The sequence below is a fragment of the Oncorhynchus mykiss genome, chromosome 18, assembly GCF_057628025.1.
Source record: "Oncorhynchus mykiss isolate SJ-2025 chromosome 18, ASM5762802v1, whole genome shotgun sequence".
Lineage (NCBI taxonomy): Eukaryota > Metazoa > Chordata > Actinopteri > Salmoniformes > Salmonidae > Oncorhynchus > Oncorhynchus mykiss.
This window is the reverse complement of record NC_143039.1, coordinates 46,750,513-46,765,655: the sequence shown is the minus strand read 5'-3', so window position 1 is coordinate 46,765,655 and position 15,143 is coordinate 46,750,513. Positions and strand designations below refer to the sequence as shown.

At 41.9% G+C, this 15,143-nt stretch overlaps 1 protein-coding gene across 2 annotated transcripts in view; it reads right to left on the bottom strand.

The window, feature by feature from the left end:
* Positions 1-213: 213 nt before the first annotated feature.
* Positions 214-15,143, bottom strand: part of LOC110496814 (voltage-dependent calcium channel gamma-7 subunit) — a 33,848-nt gene continuing 18,918 nt past the window's right edge. For both annotated transcript variants that reach the window (XM_036952720.2, XM_036952721.2), the window contains 4 exons: positions 10,788-10,877; positions 8,157-8,297; positions 5,598-5,743; positions 214-4,321 (listed from right to left, as the gene is read on the bottom strand). In XM_036952720.2, the coding sequence (XP_036808615.1) occupies positions 3,845-4,321; positions 5,598-5,743; positions 8,157-8,297; positions 10,788-10,877 (854 nt within the window). In that variant the 3' untranslated portion in view covers positions 214-3,844. The remainder of the gene's footprint in view (positions 4,322-5,597; positions 5,744-8,156; positions 8,298-10,787; positions 10,878-15,143) is intronic.

Sequence of the window (15,143 nt, the reverse complement as noted above, 5' to 3'; positions counted from 1 at the left end):
CTACTCCAGTGTGCAAACAGGATTTCATCTCAATATAGTTTAGCCATGTTGATCTTTTCAACTCTAAAAGTTCCTGACATCAGTGGTAGGTGTGTTTGAGTGTGTGATTGTGTGTGTGTGATTGTGTTTGTGTGTGTGTATGTGATTGTGTGTGTTTTGTGTGTGTGATTGTGTGTGCCAGACATCTGACCACAAACATTAAGCACACACAGGTTTACCTCTAGGATTTATTCATTAGTTGTGGAACAATGACGTTAGTCAGCAACCCCCAGGCATCGATCCAATAACAAATGGTATCTCAGGTATGAACAATCTCTTCAGATTCATTAGTGCATTGCTTAGCAAAAAGAAAATGTCATTATTGTCATTATTACCATTAAATCGTTGATTTTGTGGTAAATATGGGTAACATATTTACACTAATAATAATAGTAACAACAATAAGAATTATATAATGATCATGATAATAATGAATAGCTTTGATCTCCGCTACTGTTGTTAGGCACAGTTCATTTTAATAAGCTCAAAGACAGGTTCTAAGAGAGCGCCTTAACAGAAGAAGAAAGAAATGGAGAAAGAGTGAAAAACGAGGCCTGCAAAGAGAAGAGACAGGTGGAACAAGTCTGCCCCACATTACATTAACGGGGATTTGAGAGACAAACCAAGACAAATGATCAATAAAGTTCAAAAGGTAGGATTTACCGGGGGTGGGAAGCAAGAGGAGAAACAAGTGAAGGCAATAAAAGGAGCTTGAGGAAATCAATGAATCTCACTTGAGCTACGGAAAAACCACAATCGTCCTCAACTCCAATAACATTCACGGTCTAGTCAAGACATGGCTCTCCGAAAGGAGACCTCAATTTAGCAGAGTAGTATAATGAGGAAAAACAACAGATGATAATATTTAATTGACAACATAAAATGTGATACAATTCTTATAGCTACCCCTTTCACCTCTCTCTCTCTCTCTCTCTCTCTCTCTCTCTCTCGCCCTCTCTCTCTCTCTCTTAATCAACCTCTCACACCAAATCAGAATAGGCCTACTATATTTTACACTATAGAGTTAATAAAACTACACCACTACACTATTCTACCTATTATGATTACAGAACAAGCTACAAATATTATTTTGTTATAGTTTTCCCTCCAGCAGGAGCCAGTCCTGTTTGCTAATGCGTTCATATATTTGACTCTATACTATATTATAGGCTGTCCATCGCTGTCCTGGGTCCCAAACAAACGAACGCTACCACTCATCACATGTGTATGTGCATCTGCTACATAAAAAAAACAATATAGATATTAAAAAACATTTGATCAAGTTTTCTGGTCGCATGAAAAGATCTGGAATTCGGAAAAACAACCACATCATACTAGGAAAACAATTGGAATGCAATTCAATGTCTCAAATTGAAATGAATGTACATTGATCAGGAATTAGTTCACTATTTGTAGGCAGATATTGCAAGACTTTGTTATAAGTCGTTCTTCTATCCCCCAAGTCCGGAATTGCTATCGGTTCGCTAGAAAAAATGAGCATGTCATGACACAAAAGGCAAAGTTCAACCTCGAGGGAGAGCAATCAGACTCACGACAAAAGCACTAGGTGGTGCTACAGAGACCCATTGGTCATGTTTTGCTCTCGTTTAGACCTTCATTCACTAAGAGACGCTATTGTGAAATTCACTGAGTATACAAAGCATTAAGAATATCTGCTCTTTCCATGACATAGACTGACCAGGTGAAAACGATGATCCTTTATTGATGTCACTCGTTAAATCCACTTCAATCAGTGTAGATGAAGGGGAGGAGACAGGTTAAAGAAGGATTTTTAAGCCTTGAGATAATTGAGGCACGGATTGTGTACGTGTGCCATTCAGAGGTTGAATGGGCAAGACAAAAGACGTACTGTAAGTGCCTTTGAACAGGGGTATGGTAGCAGGGTTATCCCACGCTCAACAGTTTCCTGTGTGTATCAAGAATGGTCCACCACCCAAAGGACATCCAGCCAACTAGACCCAACTGTGGGAAGCGTTGGAGTCAACATGGTTCAGCATCCCTGTGGAACACTTTCGACACCTTGTAGAGTCCATGCCCCGACAAATTGAGGGGGGAGGAGGGGTTTCTAATGTTTGGTACACTCAATGTTGATTTCTGTGCTTTATATTAGACATTGTTAAACTCTTATCAGCCTCTCACGTTCTTTCTCACACATCCTCTATGGTTTTATTATATATTCATATATAGTTGCATTTACTTACATTATTATAATACAGATGTTTATAAACATAGATAATGATAATGGTCACAATCTTTCTTTTGATATTAGTAGTAGAAATAGTAGTAATTGTAGTTATAGCAGGACTGTGGCAGCTGGTTTGTGTGTGTGTGTGTGTGTGCGTGTGTGTTGCATTTAGTATAAGGATACCAATAAACATCAGAATAGAATGTAAACATGTTGTGCATTAGGTAGGCTACATAGGCAGCATGTATTATATATACCGAGTCACAGTCAGAAGGAGAAAAGTAAACATTTCAAAACAAACACAGTCTTTACTTCATCAATCTACTCCATTGCTGTATGGGAAGCTCTTTTGGTAACTATGAATAGAAGGAAGATACTCTACTGGTAAGCAGCCATGTGCTACAGAATATGAACACTCAAGCTAATTAGCAATCAAAGGAGGATCATATGTCTCATGGAATCTGCAAATAGGCTCTCATTCTTCGTAGTAAAATGGGTGCTTTTTTTTTATATTCTCAGAAATAAATATTTCTAAATGTTGGAAAGTTCTGGATTTTCTTTGTTACCATGACATTTTAGTCAAAAACATGAAACAACAATTCAAGTGTTTTTTTATGGATGCTGAAGCCTATGACCTGGACATTTATACACACACACACACACACACACAAAAGATGCTAGCTAGAACCTAAAGGTTTTTTTCAGCTGTCCTCATTGGAGAAAAAACCCTTTTTCTTTCCAGGTAGAACCCTTTTGGTTCCAGCTAGACCCCTTTTAGAATCCATGTCGAACCCTTTTCACAGAGGATTTTACATGGAACCAAAAAAGGGTTCTACCTGGAACCAAAATGGGTTGTCCTATGGGGAAAGCCGAAGAACAATTTTGGAACCCTTGGGGAATCTGAGATGTTACAGTATGTGCAGATAAGTCACAGAACCCTCTTGAATGATCTTCAGATGTCTCAGATTTCCGTCTTCGTACTCACAATTCTTGCCTCTCAAATACAAACGATGAATGAAATGATAGAACTAATCATACAGGAATACACATCTCATGAAAGACAAACATGGTTAAGATTTCAACATTTGTTTTTCCAGGACTTAGAGAAAGAAAAATGTCTATACAGTTTAAGTATAAATCTCTATGCATATACAATTTGTTCTTGATTCTTGTGTGTGTTAGTGCTTGAAATGCGAAATTCTTTTTCTTCTGAAACAGCATCACCCTTTCTTATTAAACCCCCCCCTCCTCCCTCTTTTTCTTATTGTGTAAATGATGATCATATCCCTCCCTCTCTCTCTCCCTCTTTTAAAATATCTGTCTTCATTTTAAGCACAGCATCAATTGTGAATCATCCTCCACCCATCTCGTTTTCTTTCCTTCGTTTATTCCCTTCTTTCTCTTGATCTCCTAAATATCCTTCCTTTCTCCCCTCTTCCATCTCTCCTCCCACACTTCTGTGTGTGCACGTATGTGTGCATGTGTGTGTGTGTGTGCGTTTGCATCTGTCTCTGTGTGTTGGACGTACGACAGAGCCAACCCCTGCTCTGTCTATCCCCCCCTCCCCTCCCTCCCTCCCTCATCCCTCACTCCCCCCTTCTAGCACGGCGAGGCACTCATGTGCATGTGTTGGTGGTATCGGGGAGGGGGCTGGGCAGAGGGAGGCATGGCCATGGGCATGGACTGGGGAGGGGGCCCGCTGGGGTGGGAGGACATGGTGTGGTGGCTGGAGTGGAGGGGGTGGGAGGACATGGAGTGGTGGGGGTAGGAGGAGGAGGAGGAGGACGGCTGGTAGCTGGCGCCCGAGGAGGGGCCAGAGGACGGGGCCTGCTGCTGCTGCATGGAGCTGCCCTTGGGCGGCGGGGGCGTCTGGTTCAGCTGGATGGAGATGTCGCTGGAGACTTCAGACGCGCTGCGGCCCCTCTTTGGAGGAGGCCACGACTCGGGATGAAGGTATTGGCCACTGTAGTCGCTGCACTCGGACAGGCGGGGGCGGTAGAGGGATGGGTGGGGCCGGTACATCTCCTCCTCGGCGTAGCGCTTCATGAAGAGATACACTGACATCACCCCAGCCCCCTGGGAGAGAGCAGCGCAAGCACACTATGAGATACCATGACTCATATTAACGCATGACATGAAACTGAAACAACATCATAAAGAAGTCATAAGTGACACATTGGGCCATCATACATACATCGGGCACACTCTAAACCACAGCAAAAAGAAGTCTAACTAAAAATAAATCATATTATATAAAAATGACATACAGTACTGGGCCATGAAATACAATAAATACTGGAACATTTAAAGGTCCAATGCAGCCATTTTTATCTCAATATCAAATAGTTTGTGGGTAACAATTAAGTACCTTACTGTGATTGTTTTCAATGCAAATGTTTAAAAAAGAAAGAACAATTGCTTCAAAGCAAAGAGCCATTTCTCAAGCAACAATTTTGCTAGGACTGTCTGGGAGTGGTCTGAGTGCCGAGGGGAAAAGTGAAAACAACTTTCTTTCTGATTGGTATATTAACTAATTTGTCACCTAATTTATCACCAGGCAGGCCAAAACTCCATCCCACCCAAACAGGAAGACATTTCATGAGTTCTTTTCATACAGCCTTTACAGTAAAATGGCATTGTAATAATTTTCACAATTTCACAGTATTATTCCAACCTCACAGTTTAGAAATATATATAAAACACAGGAAAATCTCGTTTTTGACTGCACTGGGCCTTTAATAAAGCACAATACCCCCTCAATACAACACGATGTAATATCGCTTCCTGAAAGATCTACAAAAAAAAATTTTGAATCAATATAAAATATGAAACATTTTAATAATATGATGCACAAACCTCTTAGTGTCTTAGCAACCTACCCTGCAATGCACTGAAGAGACAATAATGCTCAGGCTCAACCAAACCGCTCCTCCGTGTAATAACTCATTATCAAAAATGCATTCATGTTGCGCCAAGCATTTACACCTCATCCACTATTCATCGCTGACATCTTGATACAACATCCTTGAAACTTGAGCACATCGGCGCTGGCGCTAAGCGCTATTCCCTCTCCTCTTCCTCCTGCCGCCGCAGAGGGGCTGGAGAAAAAAAAAAGCCCTCTAGCGAACTGTATATTCATGTGACGACAGCAGCGTTTTAAGCTGCCGCTGTGACAGAGCTGTCACCCTAAAGTGTGCGCTATTAACATTTATGAATGTTGACGCAAGGTGGTTGGGGGGGGGGGGGGGGGGGGTCCTAACAATGAAGTACTGCGCTAGACGTTGGTTAGCAGTTAGCAGAGGTTAGTAGTTAGTGGTCGTGCGCTACGCTAGCAGGCCACTGGTGTGCTGACCTCTTTGAGGAGGAAGGAGCTGGCAGCGAAGGCGAAGGACCAGCCGTAGTGGTAGTGGAAGAAGTGCTCGGGCTCACGTGGCCGGTTCATCACCTCGTCGTTGATGCTGCTGATGTAGAGGACCAGGCCCACCACCAGGCTCAGCCCTGAGAAGGGGGAGAGGAGGGTGATGGAGAGAAAAAGAGAGGGAGGGAAAGGGGGGGGAGCAGAGGCGGGCCAGTGGAGGGTGAGAGAGGAAGAGGAGAGAGGGAGAATGGAGAGAAGGAGTGTACAGGGTTGGGAAGATTATATGAAACAGTGAGTGACAGAGAAAGGGTATTGTAAATTAGAATGCGAGAGGGAGAAAAGGGTAGAGGGAAGAGAGAGGAAGGGAGGAGGGAAGGGACAAATGCCAGTGGCAAGAGTGGATGGGGGAATGGGTCAGAGAGTGTGAACGTGAAGGGGAGGGTGGGTGGTAGGGAGAGCGAGAGAGAGATTTGGAGACAGGGGGATACACAGTGGGCAAGATGGAGGGAGAGAGTTGGAATGTTCATATGAGTACATCTCTGACTGCTTGTTGCCTTGGCATCCAAATAGATCCTCTTGACATAAAGGGCGAGACAGCTGGAAAGTGGGACAGTATGTGGCCTATAGTCACACCGCTGGAATGGGATTAAAAACACCATATTTTGAGCCAAAGTCAATAGTCTACTCAAAGGGCATAGGATACAGACAGGAGCTTTGAGGACAACCCATTGTTATTGTTCTTTTATGAGAACATTATTTTACAAAAACAAGAATCATACATTCTAGATGGTAAAATCTGATTACGATACACTGCAAATGACCAACCATTGCTACTACTACTACAACCACCACGATTGTATTACACTAGACTAGCTAAATTAGTGTCACCACTGCAAAAAAAATATCATAGTTTCTCAAATGTTTTCTCAGTTAGCCTTCCAAAAGCCACCATTTTTGCTACGTGTTTCTGCCTTCACACGGAAAAGAGCTCGTATGGCCAAACATTTGAGCACATTTACCCTGACTCATTAAAAAGCAACAAGAAAACAACTGAATAATGTCCTCAAAACTTCCTCTTGAAGCACATGTTAACGATTCATTATTTGGAATAAATTAGCCTCATTGTACTAAATGGAAACCAAATCCCAACCACTGCCTGCGAATCTGCGATAAACAAGGACAACAGACAAGAGCAGTGGTGGAAGAGAAAGAAAACCTAATTAAAGGACGTGTCTGTGCTTTTCCCCAGCCGGCCAGCCTCAGCTGCTGCTGTCTCTGACCCTGAAATCCTCCTCCACCATTAACCAGCACAACAGCCCCACTGCATAATCAACCCTGACCAGCACCACAACAACAACAACAGCAGGAGGAGATTCAGGCAGCAGGCTCGAGCAGGCAGCAGTAGCAGCAGCAGCAGCAGATGCAGCGGTCAAAGCTCTTGGGAACCAGTGACCTGGCTTCCCCTTACTGGGTCAGCAGGGGGAGCTGTGTGGCTAGCTGCTGCTAGCTCCTCGCCTCGCCTGCTTCCCTCTCAGCAGCAGTCAGCCGTTCTGCGTGGGCGTGCTAGAAAACACTGTCCCTCTCTGAAGAAAGGCAGGCTGCACCGGGAGCCAGTTTGAAGCGTCGTCCATTCTGTTTCTTCAGAATGGTTTGGGTTAGGAAAAGGTGTATGGAGAGCTGATCCTGAATCAGGATGTGAAAACGTTTTGTTTGCGAGGACTTTTTTAGTCATTTGTGTTGTGAAATTATGATGAAATGTAATTCCATGGCAACCACATTTTTATAGAACAGACATTGAGAACAATGTAATGCAGAAAAACTAGAGAGCTGTCAGTTTGTTGAAATGGTTTCAGAATAACAGAATATTTTCTCAAGTCCAGTGGATTTCTCAAGTCGTTTTTTGAGACCCATTACCTGAAGCTGTTGTGGTTTTACAATATTTTAAGTTTTATTTGTAAAAAAAAAAAAAATCTCAGCTCACAGCCCAGGAAATTTCAAGTTGTATAAGTTGTATGTACAGGATACACATGGTCTACACCGTCCAACGAAAGGCTTACTTGCAGGTTCCTTCTCGACAATGCAACGACAATAAGAAATAATAAAAGATAAGAATACGAACATAAAGTAAATGGCTCAGTAGAAAAATAATAAACAGAAAATACCTTTCATCGAGTTAACTACTAGAAAAGCACAATGTATTCAATTTGCGCCTGAAACAGTGCAATCGTTCACTGCTGCAGGTCAGTGACATGTAATAAGGACAAGATGGGCACATAACTGCTCTGTCAGCAGCGTCTCATGCTAGGCTAGCATCTGTGAGCAAGACATGCAATACCCCCAAATAGAAAATGATGTAATCTTATAAACAACTGAGGATCAGGATAAACTGTTAGCCAAGCCACTAAATCAGAAACCAATCACGAGGGTTCCAGACCCAGATCACACAGAACCTAATTTAGATACCATTGGCAGCTTTCATCAACCAAGAAGCATCTTGAACACTGAACATCATTAAAACAACAGCCAATTGGAAACGTTTATGTGGCTCCTTACCTGAGAGGATGAAGAAGATTCCAGAGATGAAGGCTAGGATGGTGCGCTGGGGCCGGATGTGTCCGATGTTACTGATGACGAAGGCGGTGAAGACGAAAAGCAGCGAAACCATGGGGAACGGTGTGGCCGTCCGTACCATCTCTGATGAGGGAAACCGGTCAAGAGAAATACAGAAGAAGAGGGAAAGATATATTGAGATAAGGAGGGAGAGTTAAGTTCAACACTCCAGAAAAATATGATTTAGAAAAAACATGAAACATTTCTTACATCGTTTTAATCCAAGTTTCAGTGTCCCACTGGGATAATGAAGTGAAAAAAGCTTTATGTGTCCTCTATTGATGAATAATTAAGTTAATAAATACAATACCAGTCAAAAGTTTGGACACACCTACTCATTCAAGAGTTTTTCTTTATATTTACTATTTTCTACATTGTAGAATAATAGTGAAGACATCAAAACTATGAAATAACACATATGGAATCATGTAGTAACCAAAAAGAAGAAAAAAAGACTCAACACACTATTTGGGCTATACGGGCTATTTGACCAAGAAGGAGAGTGACGGAGTGCTGCATCAGATGACCTGGCCTTCACAATCACCTGACCTCAACCCAAGTGAGATGGTTTGGGATGAGTTGGACCGCAGAGTGAAAGAAAAGCAGTCAAGAAGTGCTCCGAATATGTAGGAACTCCTTCAAGACTGTTGGAAAAGCATTCCAGGTGAAGCTGGTTGAGAGAATGCCAAGACTGTGCAAAGCTGTCATCAAGGGAAAGGGTGGCTACTTTGAAGATCTTCAAATATAAAATATATTTGGATTTGTCTAACACTTTTCTTGTTTACTACATGATTCCATACGTGCTATTTCATAGTTTTGATTTCTTCACTATTATTCTACAAAGTAGAAAATAGTAAAAAAAAGGAAGAAAGAAAGACCCTTGAATGAGTAGGTGTTCTAAAACTTTACCGGTACTGTAAATGAATGCACAGTACATAACACATGGAGAGAAAAAACAACATGTTATATACGTGTACGAACGATTTGTAACTGTTGTGTTTTAGCTGTTTTACGCAAACCAATAACTAAGGCTACGTGTCTTTTTTTTTACGTCTGTCTGCTTGCGCTGCAATTATTTGTTACCTTGTCTATTTGTCTATTCAGTAGTGCTATGTTACTTGTATTGTAGTCTGACACTTTTTCTTCTAACAGGGTTTTCCTATTACACTTTGCTATCCGTGCTGCCTACTTTGTTTCTCGTGCTATTGCCTGTTCCTACAACGTTTTGCGCTGTTGCCATAGATCTCCTGTCATGTAGTGTTGCGGTGGTCTCTGTTGTCGTGATGTGCGTCGTCTCTGCCTATTTTGTGCCTCGTGCTGTTGTTGTCTGCGCTTAACAGTGTTTGTGCCATGTTGAGCTGTTGCCATGTTGAGCTGTTGCCATAGGTGTCGTATGATGGTATCTCTCCTGCTTTATTTCCACTGTCTGTCTGCTGATGTTTCTGTGCTGTTGCCAAGTGTCTGCCAGGCGTTCATTGTAAATGATAATTTGCTTTTAATTGACCTGCCTTGGAAGGTTAAAGAAAAATAAAAGGACAATGAAAAACGTCACGAGTGAACACTTGAATTATACAGAAGAAGAAAAATCTTCCTTCACTTCCTTTCTTACATGACTATAAAGTCTTTATGGAGTAGTCACAGAGGTTGACTTGAACTGAGGTTGGGAGCAATTTTGTACCGACATAAATACTTTATGTAATACTAGCCCCCACCATTCTAAATTCAATTGTTTTACTTGTCAATCACGAAGAAAGGAAATCATACAAAATAAGGATCAAGTAACATTTCCCAAGAACACATTTCCTGCATCAGTTTATCATTCCCTACAGGTTGTTATGCCTGCAGCCAGCTGTACAAAACAATACTCTGTAGTAATGATAATGTCCTTTGTCGTAGCGTGTCAGGTCCCATTGTGGTCTATATAGTCCACTTTTGGGCCACAATGTTCTACGCCTTACAAGGTTTTCCCAAGTTTCCATATCTTGAATAATTTAAATAGTTGATAAATAAAGAAAAGGGAACTTCAGCAGTGTTCAACACAGGTTTTAAATGAATGAGGTTGGGAGCAATTTTGTACCGACATAAATACTTTATGTAATACTAGCCCCCACCATTCTAAATTCAATTGTTTTACTTGTCAATCACGAAGAAAGGAAATCATACAAAATAAGGATCAAGTAACATTTCCCAAGAACACATTTCCTGCATCAGTTTATCATTCCCTACAGGTTGTTATGCCTGCAGCCAGCTGTACAAAACAATACTCTGTAGTAATGATAATGTCCTTTGTCGTAGCGTGTCAGGTCCCATTGTGGTCTATATAGTCCACTTTTGGGCCACAATGTTCTACGCCTTACAAGGTTTTCCCAAGTTTCCATATCTTGAATAATTTAAATAGTTGATAAATAAAGAAAAGGGAACTTCAGCAGTGTTCAACACAGGTTTTAAATGAATGAGGTTGGGAACCATTTTGCCTCACCATGTTTCCTGTATAGAGCCATAAGGTGCATAAAGCAATGACACAATGACATGCATGGGTTATTTTCCTGCAAGTTTATCGCTGTTGTCACTTACTTAGTATATTTGCAGTGTTTTCGGTCACGATGTCTATCTCAGCTTCAGTGGTGAAGTATTCCGATGCTACACATCTCCCCTTTTCAGGTCCTGAGAGAGAGAGAGACAGAGACAGATGAGCAGAAGAGACACTTGGGGTGGAATAGGGAGTAAGTCGTTAACCTGGAATTTGGACAGGGAGCGGGACACCTAATCAGAGTGGCACAGAGGTGAACAGTCGGCGAGGAAAGCCACATTCCACCTTGTGTACCAGGCACCAGCGCAAACAACGCCATTCTGCTGGAAGGCCACCAGTATAACTCTGGCTAAAGGAGCGCGCGCGCGTGTGTGTGTGTGTGTGTGTGTACATTCTTCCTTAAGCGATCCTTTCAACTTTAGCAGACTGATGCCTCTGAGTCATGGGTAACAATCAACGTCTTACGTTAGATAGCGCGTCGATTCCGCCTGCACTGATCTGTCCAATAAAATGTATCGTCGGACTGCAGTAACTACACGCTGGGACCACTACACGCTGCACCCAATACACACCGCAACCATTGCCATTGAGCGTACTTGTAACAGTACAACCGCGATTAGCATTATGTCACTACATGCATTATGTCCAGTGGCGGCCGGTGCCGTTTAAGATGCGGGAGGACAATTTTTGTTTTTCATGAGCATGGCCTTATTTATATTACAGCATATTGGATGACCATCATTCATATTCCACTCACCCAGTTCAGTGTAACAGTGATAGGTTTAGGCTACTACATGATACTACTACTCATGATAGATTTCCCCCTGCCCATCATGAGGTTGCTACAATCTAGCCTATGAATGAAAGTTTACAATGTAGGTGCACACAAGTCGAGAGAAGAATTTGAGGCAACAGGCATTGATAAATGGACAGGTCTACAGTTTAATTTTTTACATTTTATTTCACCTTTATTTAACCAGGTAGGCTAGTTGAGAACAAGTTCCGTTTGCAACTGCGACCTGGCCAAGATAAAGCGTAGCAATTCGACACATACAACAACACAGAGTTACACATGGAATAAACAAAACATACAGTCAATAATACAGTAGAACAAAAGAAAACAAAAAGTCTATATACAGTGAGTGCAAATGAGGTAAGTTAAGGAAACAAATAGGTCATGGTGGCGAAGTAATTACAATATAGCAATTAAACACTGGAATGGTAGATCGGCAGAAGATGAATGTGCAGGTAGAGATACTGGGGTGCAAAGGAGCAAAATAAATAAATACCAGTATGGGGATGAGATAGGTAGATAGATGGGCTATTTACAAATAGGCTAAGTACAGGTGCAGTGATCTGTAAAATGCTCTGACACCTGGTGCTTAAAGCTAGTGAGGGAGATATGAGTCTCCAGCTTCAGAGATTTTTGCAATTTGTTCCAGTCATGGGCAGCAGAGAACTGGAAGGAAAGACGACCAAAGAAGGAATTGGCTTTGGGGGTGACCAGTGAGATATACCTGCTGGAGCGCGTGCTACGAGTGGGAGCTGCTATGGTGACCAGTGAGCTGAGATAAGGCGGGGCTTTACCTAGCAGAGACTTGTAGATAACCTGTAGCCAGTGGGTTTGGCGACGAGTATGAAGCGAGGGCCAACCAACGAGAGCGTACAGGTCGCAATGGTGGGTAGTGTATGGGGCTTTGGTGACAAAACGGATGGCACTGTGATAGACTGCATACAGTTTGTTGAGTAGAGTGTTGGAGGCTATTTTATAGATGACATCACCGAAGTCGAGGATCGGTAGGATGGTCAGTTTTACGAGGGTATGTTTGGCAGTATGAGTGAAGGATGCTTTGTTGACACATTCAATACCGCTACTCTAGCCTGCATCTTGCTGATTTTGGGTGTAATTATTAGTTTAACAGTTGCAACAAGAGTTTGCATTTAAGAAAAATATTTCAACAGAATTGCCCATGATCACACATAACACAGTTCACTTTCATAGCAGCCACGTTGTATTACTTCTCGCATTTACGCGCTCTACTCCTCTCACCTTTTCTCTTCGCTTGTGGGATTCAACGCACAACACATCAGCTGTATGTGACCAGGCAAAAAAAACATTTCCAAGCCAAACCATATCATAACCCCTACTCACAGCCTACATCATCTTTACCATATTAGCTAAAGTAGCATTATTGTCAACATAGCTAATAGAACTAACACGTTACAATCATGCACTAACGTTACAGTTACAGTGTACAGTCAGTAAGCAGTTTAGCACTTACACCGGCAGGCCATGGTGGCATTAAATTAGTAAAACCAAAAGCTTACCTTGATTTGAAAAAGTTCCAGTGTTGTGTTGGATAGTCATAGCCAGCTAGCTAACATAGTATCCCTTGGTTTGAGCAGGGTGTTTGAGTAGGCTGAACTAGCTAGCTGTATTTGCTAAGTAAGTGAAACTGATACCGATTTAAAATGTTTGTTTTATCTCTCTCTCTCTCTCTCTCTCTCTCTCTTGCTTCTTCTTCATTTTGGAAGATGGTCCTCCCCTTCCTCCTCTGAGGATCCTCCACTGATTACGTCACTACATGCACACTAGATAGTACACACTAGCTAGCTTGTACACATATCTGTCAGAGCCAGACCCCATTGAACCAAACTCTCGCATGGCACTACTTGGTAGGTGTGGTGTGTAATCAATCGTCACTACACGCCATGCCCCACCTCCCTCTCTGATATGACCTAGGTAACATTGCCTAATGAATCCTATTTCACCCTAAAATTGGTCCGTAATATGTTTGTTTTTTTGAGAGGAAGTCTTAATAGCTAATTTGTACATCTAGCTAAGATGTTTGGTGCTTGACAGGACAGTATTTCTGGAGTTTGACAATGTGTGCACAACAACTAACTTAAATTTGTCCATGGCATTAGCTTGCTAACGTTGTTCGAAGCCAGTCACTTCGTATGAAAATAATAGGAAGCTAACCTAGTCCACACATTCAATGCTGAACAAACGCCTGAAGGTACCACGTTCATCTGTACAAACAATAGAACGTAAGTATAAACACCATGGGATCACGCAGCCGTCATATCGCTCAGGAAGGAGACGCATTCTGTCTCCTAGAGATGAACGTACTTTGGTGCAAAAAGTGCAAATCAATCCCAGAACAACAGCAACAGACCTTGTGAAGATGCTGGAGGAAACAGGTACAAAAGTATCTATATCCACATTTAAACAAGTCCTATATCGACATAACCTGAAAGGCCGCTCAGCAAGGAAGCCACTGCTCCAAAACCGCCATAAAAAAAAGCCAGACAACGGTTTGCAACTGCACATGGGGACAAAGATCGTACTTTTTGGAGAAATGTCCTCTGGTCTGATGAAACAAAAATAGAACTGTTTGACCATAATGACCATTGTTATGTTTGGAAGAAAAAGGGGGAGGCTTGCAAGCCGAAGAACACCATCCCAACCGTGAAGCACGGGGTGGCAGCATCATGTTGTGTGGGTGCTTTGCTGCAGGAGTGACTGGTGCAATTAACAAAATAGATGACATCATGAGGTAGGAAAATTATGTGGATATATTGAAGCAACATCTCAAGACATCAGTCAGGAAGTTAAAGCTTGGTCGCAAATGGGTCTTCCAAATGGACAATGACCCCAAGCATACTTCCAAAGTTGTGGCAAAATGGCTTAAGGACCACAAAGTCAAGGTATTGGAGTGGCCTTCACAAAGCCATGACCTCAATCCTATAGAAAATGTGTGGGCAGAACTGAAAAAGCGTGTGTGAGCAAGTAGGCCTACAAACCTGATTCAGTTACACCAGCTCTGTCAGGAGGAATGGGCCAAAATTCACCCAACTTATTGTGGGAAGCTTGTGGAAGGCTAACCAAAATGTTTGACCCAAGTTAAACAATTTAAAGGCAATGCTACCAAATACTAATTGAGTGTATGTAAACTTCTGACCCACTGGGAATGTGATGAAGAAAATAAAGGCTGAAATGTTATTACTTTATTCGGACATTTCACATTCTTAAAATAAAGTGGTGATCGTAACTGACCTGAGACAGGGAATATTTTGCAAGGATTAAATGTCAGGAATTGTGAAAAACTGAGTTTAAATGTTTTTGGCTAAGGTGTATGTAAACTTCCGACTTCAACTGTACGTATTTAGTTGGTGCTGTATATTAACTAATATACATGGTTTCTACCTTGAAAAAGTATTTGTTAGTATAGAATTGTACAATTTATGCTCCCTGCATATAAAAACCACGAAGACCGCTGGAACCTCCGAACGCAAAATCATAATTTCTATGACTCACGCGGTGGGGGAACATATTACTTGTAGCCTACTGTATTTGTTTTATCTTTATTTAACTAGGCAAGTCAGTTTAGAACAAA